A 10,390-nucleotide genomic window follows, 5' to 3' on the forward strand; every position below is an offset into this window, starting at 1 on the left:
TGATCTCCAGGGATGTTGAGATGTTGGATCTGTGCACAGATCAGTCGAACACTAAGCTCCACTTTAAGTCCATAAACACACACATAGAAACAAATCATCAACCATTCAAGTGAAACCGAAAGAAAATCGGAAATTAAAACCAAATAAGGAGAAATGAACTCAGTGCAGTTCTGACAGCGGCCAGCAGAGGGAGACATAGACCTGCCACTCAAACACACACACACACCTGCTGCTGCCTCCTGTGTGTGTGTTTGTGTGTGTGTGTGTGTGTGTGTGACTTGCACATGAGGTCCAGATCTGATTCACATCTGCTCTCTGCCTTGCGTCGCCGTGCCAACGCTCACATCAGAACTCTCATCAGAAACATAGGAACCAAAGTAGCACAAATTCCGTCTCCTAGCAACCATTCCAGTCTGAATCCCTAAGATGATACCAGAGCAGAAATATAAATCTCTCTCTGTGTTTAACCCTTTATAGATACATATAGATGTACATGTAAACACATCTTTATGTATAAAGGGACTTCTCCACAGGAACATTGGAGTTTATGTGCAACAAAGATCAACAAAGAACAACAAAGAACACAACAATCCTCCAGGAATGACAGCAGTTAGCCTTATCTTATCCATTTATCTAAAAGAAATGCTGAAAGATAAATGTCCTCCTGATCAGAGAAGTACAAATCAAAGTCTGGATTCTCAGCAGGAAGTTTACAGTTCTACCTGTCAATCATACCTCAGATGAGAGAGAAGCTCAGAGTCCAAAGCAAAGAAGCAAGAAGGAGTGATCAGATGTGAACTCACCCTTCAGCAGAGGTTAAAGGTTAAAGGTTCACTTCATGTTGACTGGGTTCTTTCCTCTGCACTGCATTGTGGGTAATACAACTTAAGCCTTGAAGTTATTTTATTTAGTTTACAGTCAAATATACAAACATGAGTGAAAACACAGGAGAGACTCAGAGTCCAGCCTTTATCTGTACTTTGATCTGAATGTTACTAAAGCTGTGACCTCTGTGACCTTTGACCCCTCCTCCTCATGCCTCTCGGCACAGAAGCAGCGAGGGAGGCCTCAGTCAATCATGACGTCATCATGGAGAGCGACACGCCGCATCACCGTACCTGGACTCTGACAGGAGGGAGGCGGTCCAGACGGCAAACAGGAAGTGAAGGAATCCTACAAAGTCTCCACATCTGCAGGCGAGCGTAGCCCGGAGCGATGTGAGACAGGTTACTCCCACATCTGGACGTCATGTGACACCAGAGGACCAATCACAAATGCACTCCATCAATGTGTCTCCATGACGACAGGTTATACAGGTAGTGAACATCAGCAAACACGCGTGTGGACATTGTGTCTAACGCCTTTGGGCTCTCAGCTTCCTGTCTCCACGCAGGAAGTGCTGCCATGGAAACACCAACACACACTTCTATCAAAATATATAAGAGAAGATATTCTTGGCACATTTGCTATTTTGTGATTCTATACAGGAGCAGAAGTCTTTATATCATAAATACCTTTAAATAACATCTGGGTTCAAAAGTTTAAGACTTTCAGTATTTTGGTAGATTTGTTTCTCTGAGAAATACGAAAAACTCATCAGGAAGAAAGGAAGCCAGGCGGCAAGAGACGGGGCTGAGCCTGAGTCTGAGTCTGAGTCTGAGCCTGAGCCTGAGTCTGAGCCTGAGCCTGAGCCTGAGCCTGAGCCTGAGCCTGAGCCTGAGCACTCAGCACCAAGGCCAGCGTCGCTCCAGAGATGGGAATGTTTAGGACCCAGGTTTACTGATCCTTATGGAACATTTAGGAATCCCTCGCAGCATTTGGACCGAGGTTAGGAAACACCGCAAGGACATGTCCTCTCCGTCCCCTCGTCCTCTCCGTCCCTTTATCCTCTCCGTCCCTTCGTCCCTTCGACCTCTCTGTCCCTTCGTCCCCTCGACCTCTCCGTCCCTTCGTCCCCTCGACCTCTCCGTCCCTTCGTCCCCTCGACCTCTCCGTCCCTTCGTCCCCTCGACCTCTCCGTCCCTTCGTCCCCTCGACCTCTCCGTCCCCTCGACCTCTCCGTCCCCTTGTCCTCTCCGTCCCCTCGTCCTCTCCGTCCCCTCGTCCTCTCCGTGCCCTCGTCCTCTCACTAGCAGTCGTTGTCCTCGTCCTCGTCCACCAGCGCCTGCACCATGACGCTCACCCTCATCAGACCTTTCTCCTCCAGGATGTGGTGAGGAAGACACAGTTTGTCCTGGGAAAACAAAGGATCCAGAAGAGAGACAGAGGAGGGAAAACAGGAAGGAGTGAAGGGAGGAGGAGGAGGAGGACCACAAGGGACAGATGGACAGCACAGGACTTTAGGTTCTGGTACTTGATGTGACATGAGGACCTTTAGAGGTCCAGAAGGCTAAACAGACCAAAGAACAGGACCGGAGCACATGCAGCTCAGTCCTGATGTCTCCCCCTGGCTGCCATCGCTCCAAACTACACCAGTGAGGGACCAGGGGGCGGAGTCACATGATATTTGGACCAATCACAGCTGGTATCAGAAGTAGAGAAGACGTCAGATGTGAGTTCTTCGAGGACTGTGTGTGTGTTTGTGTGTGTGTGTGTGTGTGTTTGTGTGTGTGACAAAACAACAGAGCAGTCAAAGTGGCTAACCTTTATTAGCTCATTCCTTCACACACTCATATAAACGTCCTCACACACAGAATCCCTCCCACCTTTAAAAACAACTATCAAAGCAAAGACAGATCAGATGTGTGACGCATCAGAGTGACGCCTCCTGTCAGACCGTCTCCATGCCGACCACCACATTCTGCATGATCACTTATGAGCCTTAATCTGCGAACGCTAACACCGGGGTCAGTCAGGGGTCACGACATTCTGAAGCCCCGCCCCCACATGCCTGCACACAGGTTCCAGCAGGTCTGGTTGATCTCTTCCTGACCCTGGAGCCCCTCACATGTGAACAAGCTGAACATAATAATCTATAGTGTACACTCATTTCTCTTTTGTAAATAATAACTAAGCCTCTACAGAGCGACGACTTCCTGTTTGCTGCTTGGTGCTGAAGCTTCAAGGCTCAGCCTGCAGCTCAAGCTGAGCAGCAACCTGTTTACTGTGATCAGTGACCCTTCCTCCTCCTCCTCCTCCTCCTCTTCCTCTCTTAAAGCTTCCAGCTCTCTCTCAATCAGGCCTGAGTCACCTGCTGCTCCTGAGTTTTGGAGCCAACTTGTGTGAGTGGAGGAAGAGGAAGGAGGAGCGAGCGAGGAAGAGTCTGGAGCAGGGCTGGACCAATCAGAGCGTCACACCAGCACCAGATAATACATGACAATGAAACACTAGAGGTCGACAAACCTTAGAGTGCTGCTGTGAGCGACATCATGAAACTAAACATAAAGGCAACAGAAGAGAAGGAGAAGAAGGAGGAGGAGCCTGGGCCGAGACGGACAGGATGCCGTTTCCTCGGTTACGTGAGCTCGCTCCAGCTGTAGGCCGCAAAGAGCAGCAGGAGGCAGAGGATGTGAGCCAGGCTGGAGCCAATCAGGTCCCAGATCTGCCAGGCAGGGGGCGGAGTCTGAGTGGTAGCACAAACCAATGAGGGAGCGGCTGACACCACGGAGGCGGGGCTAGATGACGACTTCGTCCCTTCCCGCTTCCCGTCGGGGGGAATCGTTTCCAAGGCAACGAGCGTCTGCACGGTGACGTGCAACGGCTGCAGGCGACACTGGATGATGTCATAAGGTGAACACAGAGAAGACTGGGGCCCACCGGGAGGAAAGGAGACAAGGGATGTAGGAGGAGGAGAAGGAAAAGGGAAGGAAGGAAGGAAGGAAGGAAGGGAGGAGGGTTAGGAGAAATAAGAAGTGAAAACACGGAGGAAACAATGATGAAGACGAGGGAGAGAAAGGAGAAGATGATGAAGAAAGTAAAGGTGAAAGGTCAAAGAGAGAGAGATAAAGGAGGAAGAGATCCAAGCGTAAACACAGGGAGAGAGAGAGAGGAAGGAGGTTAACCACAGAAGGCCTGGGTTACCATGGCAACAAGCAGGGATGCTCACTGAGAGGAGGGAGGGAGTTTTGTTAGCTCACTCACGTGAGGTTCAAAGGTCAAAGAGAGGAAGATGATGAAGATGATGTAACCTGATCTGATCCCACTTCTCTCTCAGTTAGCACACCTGCTAAGCTCGTTAGCATCAGCACGTTAGCTCGCAGAAGCATTAGCTAGCAGAAGCACCTTGGAGAACCACACACACGCACGCACGCACGCACACACACACACACACACACACACACACACACACACACACACACACACACACACACACACACACACACACACTGCACCAGCCAAACCTTTGCCAACACAGCAGGAGGTCAAAGGTCACATGGAGGAAGCAGAGGCAGCGATGGGGGCGTGGCATCAGGCGCTGCTACGGACTCACAGGAAGCAGACGAGCTCTGGGGAAACCCGTCAGGAGTGTTTTGTTTTGTGGATTCAGTGATGTTAGACTCAGACTTCCTTTTATCATTGCACAAAAAACACAACAGTGAGTCTTGACAACGAAATGTCGTTGCTTAGCTTTGACCTGCAGCTCTATATCGCTCTGCATCACTCTGCATCGCTCTACATCGCTCTACATACTTCCTGTTTATCAGCAGGTTTCACATCGGTGTCCTGCAAGAAAACTGCAACACTTCCTGTTTGTGAGGAAGAAGAATGTTTTGGACCCAAAGGAGGAATGAGTGAGAGTGAGTGAGAGTGTGAGTGAGAGTGAGTGAGTGAGTGAGAGTGTGGGTGAGAGTGACGGTGAGAGAGTGTGAGTGAGAGTGAGAGTGTGGGTGAGAGAGTGTGAGTGTGAGTGAGAGTGAGAGTGTGGGTGAGAGAGAGTGTGAGTGTGAGTGAGAGTGAGAGTGTGAGAGTGGGTGTGAGAGAGAGTAAGAGTGTGAGTGTGAATGTGAGTGTGAGTGAGAGACAGTGAGAGTGTGAGAGTGGGTGTGAGAGAGAGTAAGAGTGTGAGTGTGAATGTGAGTGTGAGTGAGAGACAGTGAGAGTGTGAGAGTGGGTGTGAGAGAGAGTAAGAGTGTGAGTGTGAGTGTGAGTGAGAGACAGTGAGAGTGTGAGAGTGGGTGTGAGAGAGAGTAAGAGTGTGAGTGTGAGTGTGAGTGAGAGACAGTGAGAGTGTGAGAGTGGGTGTGAGAGAGAGTGAGAGTGAGTGAGCAAGAGAGAGAGAGAGAGAGAGAGAAAGAGAGAGAGAGAGAGAGAGAAAGAGAGAGAGAGAGTGAGTGTGAGTGAGTGAGTGAGTGAGAGTGTGAGAGTGGGTGTGAGAGAGAGTGAGAGTGAGTGAGCAAGAGAGAGAGAGAGAGAGAGAGAGAAAGAGAGAGAGAGAGAAAGAGAGAGAGAGAGCGAGTGTGAGTGAGTGAGTGAGTGAGAGTGTAGTGTGGGTGTGAGAGAGAGTGAGAGTGAGTGAGCGAGAGAGCGAGAGAGAGAGAGAGAGTGTGAGTGTTAGTGGGTGTGAGAGAGAGAGAGAGAGTGTGAGTGTGAGTGGGTGTGAGAGAGAGAGCGAGAGAGTGAGTGGGTGTGAGAGAGAGCGAGAGAGAGACAGAGAGAGAGAGAGAGAGAGAGAGAGAGAGAGAGAGAGAGAGTGAGAGTGAGAGTGAGAGAGTGTGAGCGAGAGAGAGAGAGAGAGAGTGAGAGAGAGAGTGTGAGTGTGAGTGAGAGTGAGAGTGAGTGAGCTCAGAGGAGGTGAGGAGGTTTCTGCAGGACACCGTCTCTGCTGTGATGAGGAGCAAGCAACGTGACGGATGGAATCCCTCAATGGCCCCGGGGGGTTTGGGAGGGGGGGGGTCTTACCTCTGGTACACCGATCTTCCTGCAGGCGTCCAGGAAGTTCTCCACGTTTCTCCGACACTTGGCCATGCTGAGTTTGGGCTGGAGAAGGAAATGCAACATGTCATCAGATCCACACAGCCAACAAGTGAACAAGCAGGTCAAAGGTCAGGGCCGGGGTCAAAGGTCAGAACCCACCACGGCAGGCGAGGGCACGTGGATGCTGGCCACAGAGCGCGGGCGGATGTGATTGGCCAGATGACAGAGCACCACGCCGTCCATCAGGGAGGAGCCAAGGTCTTCAGGAAGGACCACCCTCAGTCTGCTCTGGATGCTCTGTGCTCACACACACACACACACACACACACACACAGTCAGAGGCAGCATCATTTCCCTGCAGGACTTTAATTGTGAAACCCCAACAGAACGCAGAAATGAAACTATCAGCAGCTTAATACACCACACCTGACTGTGTGAGAGAGTCTGTGTGTGAGTCCGTGTGTGTGTGTGTGTGTGTGTGTGTATGAGAGAGTGTGTGTGTGTGTGTGTGTGTGTGCTCTCACATCTCGGAGGTGCTCCATCAGCTCCAGCTCCTCTCTCAGCTGCTCCATCTTCCTCCTCATGGTGAACTGAGGGTCCACAGACTCCAGACTCTTGTGGCTCCGCAGGAACACTGCCCCCCGAAGGTCAACACCAGCAACAACAAAAAGAGCAGGGTCACTGTGTGTGTGTGTGTGTGTGTGTGTGTGTGTGTGTGTGGAGGAACATCACAGATCTTCAGAGGATCTGGATCCTAGTTTGATCACAGACCTTCAGCCTGTCCTGTGTTAGCACCAGGTCACCACCAGATGGTAGCAGAGGACCACACAGCAGCCTTCAGACCTCAACACTCACTGCTACTGGACCTGATCTGGTCCAGGTCTGGGTCTGATCTGGATCCATGGGCTCTGGAGGTTCTGGTGCTCTGGTCTGGGCTCTAAGCTCTCTCCTCCTCTCCTCCTCAGCCTCTCTGGTCTATTCTTAGACTCACTGACACGTCAAAACCTTTTAGTCATTAAAAATGCAGCAAATCTTACGCAACTGAACTCATTCAGCTTCAGCTAACTAGCCTCCAGCTAACTAGCCTCCTGCTTACACACACACACACAGCCCAGCTGCCAATGGGTTTCTGACTAGAAGGTCGTCAGTTTGAATCCCAAACAGCTTGCAGAAGAACCGTTGTCAGGGATGACCTGGGACCAGGGACTTGGGACTTGTGGGCTTTTCAGCAGGTGAAACAGCTGCATGAAGGTGTGAAACATCTGCGTCCGTTCCTCACAGGAACACGAACAAAATGCAGAAATGATTGTGATTTTAACGATCATCTGACAGGCCTGACTCCTCCCCCTCCTCCTGACTCCTCCCCCTCCTCTGCTCTCCACCACACAGTCACTCTGTCATGAGGAGAATGATCCTCGTGTCTGATGGTCTCAGACTGACCAATCAGAGAGCCTGGTTCTGACCCTGTCACATCTGGGGACCATCACACACACACACACACACACACACACACACACACACACACACACCAAGGTTCTGCTCCTGTGTGTGTTTCCATGGACACAGTGTTTGGTGTGATAAATGTAGAATGGAGCCTGTGACTGTCAGGGCAGCTCACACACACACACACATGATTGGCTGTTAATGAGGTCAAGAGCAGAGTGGTGATGTCATCTCCTCTGAGGCGTGAACCTGTTACACACCATAACTCCTAATCTGATCATACACACACACACACACACACACACACACACACACTCACACACACACACAGACTTTGATCCTTTAGGTGTGAGCTGTCAGCTGAGGGACGAAGGTAACAGAAGAAGACGAAGCACTCTGTATCTTCTGTTTGTTAGCACAGCAGGCTACATGCTAACACCTGCTCTGACCTTCAGAGGGAGCCAGGCGTGTGTCATACATGTGTGACTTTGACTGTGTACGCTCAGGCTGCATGCTCACAAACACAGCAATCTGCACTCACAACATGCAAGCACGCAATGCTAAGCTAACATATTAGCATCCATGTACTCAGTGACTGAGCTGAGCCCGATGAGGAAATACAGGAAACACATCATTAACACACTGATAGGAGCGTGCGCGCTTGTGTGTGTGTGTGTGTGTGTGAGTGTGTGTGTGTGTGTGTGAGTGTGAGAGAGCAGTGAAGGGGAACAACAGAGAGGAGTGTTAACTTCCTCCAACATAACACAACCTTTTATGGAGCAACACAGCTCGACTGGCCTGAGGGAGGAATGGACACACACACGCACGCACGCACGCACGCACGCAAGCACACACACACACACACACACACAGTCTCAGACTCCATTCCAGTGGAAGTAGGATACTCCTTTAGGGACCATTTTCTAACTCTTAAAATATAGAGGCTAAAAATAAACACACACACACACACACACTGGGTTAACAGCAGACTTTCCTTATATGGCCGTTGCTGTTTCAGTGTGTCTGTAATTTATATTTAAGACTTTATGAGACTTTAGTGTACAACTACACACACACACACACACACACACACACACATGCACACACATGCACACACACACACTAATTTAAGACAGGCTGCTGTGTGTTTGTGTGTAACCCCGTGGTGCGTTCACAGCCTGTTGGTAACTTCAGTTTGGCACATTTTTCCTCTCCAGAGTGGATAAAGATCAAATTGATGTGTTTGATGTCCTGATCTATTCTGTTGGAGTCGTGGATGACATAAAGATCATGAACACGCTGAGGATGAAACCATGAAACTCCTCCCCTTTGTGCTCACTGGCGCCCCCTGCTGTACAGGAGTGTGGGAACAACATAACAGCATGTGATGAACTGGAAACACAGCTTGAGCTCCATCAAGTCTGTATGCTAAACATCAATGATGACAGAAAGTAAGAAAAAAGAGAGATCATTCAGGGGACTTCCAGGTTCACTGCAATGAGGGCAAAGGCAATATTTTCCCTCTGTGACTTCAGGGTTCCACTGCTTCTGCAGGCCTGAAGCCTGGTGTGTCTGATCCTGAGCCTGATGTGTCTGATCCTGAGCAGGTGTGTTTGATCCTGAGCCAGGTGTGTTTGATCCTGAACCAGGTGTGTTTGATCCTGAGCCTGGTGTGTTTGATCCTGAGCCAGGTGTGTTTGATCCTGAGCCAGGTGTGTTTGATCCTGAGCCTGATGTGTTTGATCCTGAGACCTCATTTTAAAGATTCACTCATACTAGAAAATGCAAAGTGTCCAACTTGGCGAAGACTCCGAACTGTAAAGGAAGCAGCCCAGGCCGGGTCAGAGGAGAGAGGGGACCTACCGCGGCTGTGTATGCCTCCGTCGTCATGGCTACCAAGCATTTCTCTATGGAGGGGCGAGGCCTGTGAGAAGAGGGAGGAAGTAGGGGGCGAACAGGGCAGCGAGGGCGGGGCTACAACCAGGAAGTGGGAGAAGTGAGAGGTGCAGGAAGTGGACGTCGTGTATGAGGAGGAGGAGGGGGGGTGGGGGGGGCACCAGGGGGGGGGGGGCAGGGTGTCGTATAGCAAGCAAAGTACGAAAAAAAATCGTCCGGGTGATAAGATTCCAAAGAATTGTAGGCAAGATTTAACAACAGGAGGACCAATGAGAATCAAGTATTGACACAGGAAATGAGAGCAGGCAAGAAAAACATGCAGACAGAATGAAGACACCAGAAGAAGAAATGCAGGAAAGAAAGCGTGGCAAAGGAAGAAGAAGAAGAAGAAGAAGAAGAAGAGGAAGCAGCAAAAACAACAACACAGAACACAGCACAAAGAAAAATACAGATTAGTAACACAGCACAGTACAACATGCTGTTAGCATCACGTTAGCTCCATTAACAGTTAGTAACATTTGGCTGACTGCGAACAATAACAAAAGGCAGGCTGGATGGTTGCTAGGTAACGCTAGAAAAGCACGGGGCTATGGTTTGCTCTGATTTGACAGATGTGATGAGGAGCAGCGTGTTGAGTCCCGGCTGACCCACGCCTTTGAGCAAAGCTGAAACCTGAGGCTGAGGCTTGGACCCTGATGGCTTTGAGTCAACATGATGACCTCATTACCAAGCAGGAGGAAGAAGGATCATCCTAACCCTGACCCTGACCCTTACCCTAAGATGGGTGAATAACAAGAAGGAAAGAGCACAGCAACAAAGAGAACGCAGAAGAAAGAACCATACAACCACCTGAGCCCAGAGCAGCTCACCTGAGCCCAGAGCAGCTCACCTGAGCCAGAGCAGCTCACCTGAGCCCAGAGCAGCTCACCTGAGCCCAGAGCAGCTCACCTGAGCCCAGAGCAGCTCACCTGAGCCCAGAGCAGCTCACCTGAGCCCAGAGCAGACTCACCTGAGCCCAGAGCAGCTCACCTGAGCCCAGAGCAGACTCACCTGAGCGGGGCTTCAGTCCAAACGGCGGGCTGCTGAAGGTTGGAGGTCCACTGAGCGGAGATCTGTCATTTCTCTGATGGAAACCAGGACAACATGGTCAGTAAGTGATGAGGTCATGGAACAGGAAGTAGCATTCATTCAACATATA

The 10,390-nt window shown here is 50.3% G+C and overlaps 1 protein-coding gene across 1 annotated transcript; it reads right to left on the reverse strand.

Annotated features, from left to right (window-relative positions):
* Positions 1–531: 531 nt before the first annotated feature.
* On the reverse strand, positions 532–10,332 carry LOC142990235 (leucine-rich repeat and calponin homology domain-containing protein 1-like). The gene is made up of 7 exons (XM_076139936.1): positions 10,243–10,332; positions 9,160–9,270; positions 6,378–6,487; positions 6,013–6,150; positions 5,839–5,916; positions 2,038–2,233; positions 532–1,887 (listed from the first exon to the last, which is right to left on the reverse strand). The coding sequence occupies exons 2-6, from the start codon at positions 9,197–9,199 to the stop codon at positions 2,129–2,131; spliced, it is 471 nt and encodes a 156-aa protein (XP_075996051.1). The 5' UTR covers positions 9,200–9,270; positions 10,243–10,332; the 3' UTR covers positions 532–1,887; positions 2,038–2,128.
* Between the last annotated feature and the right edge of the window lie 58 nt (positions 10,333–10,390).

The sequence above is a fragment of the Genypterus blacodes genome, unplaced genomic scaffold (genome assembly GCF_046128005.1).
Source record: "Genypterus blacodes isolate CSIRO-AG114 ecotype Tasmania unplaced genomic scaffold, CSIRO-AGI_Gbla_v1 ptg000487l_1, whole genome shotgun sequence".
Classification (NCBI taxonomy): domain Eukaryota; kingdom Metazoa; phylum Chordata; class Actinopteri; order Ophidiiformes; family Ophidiidae; genus Genypterus; species Genypterus blacodes.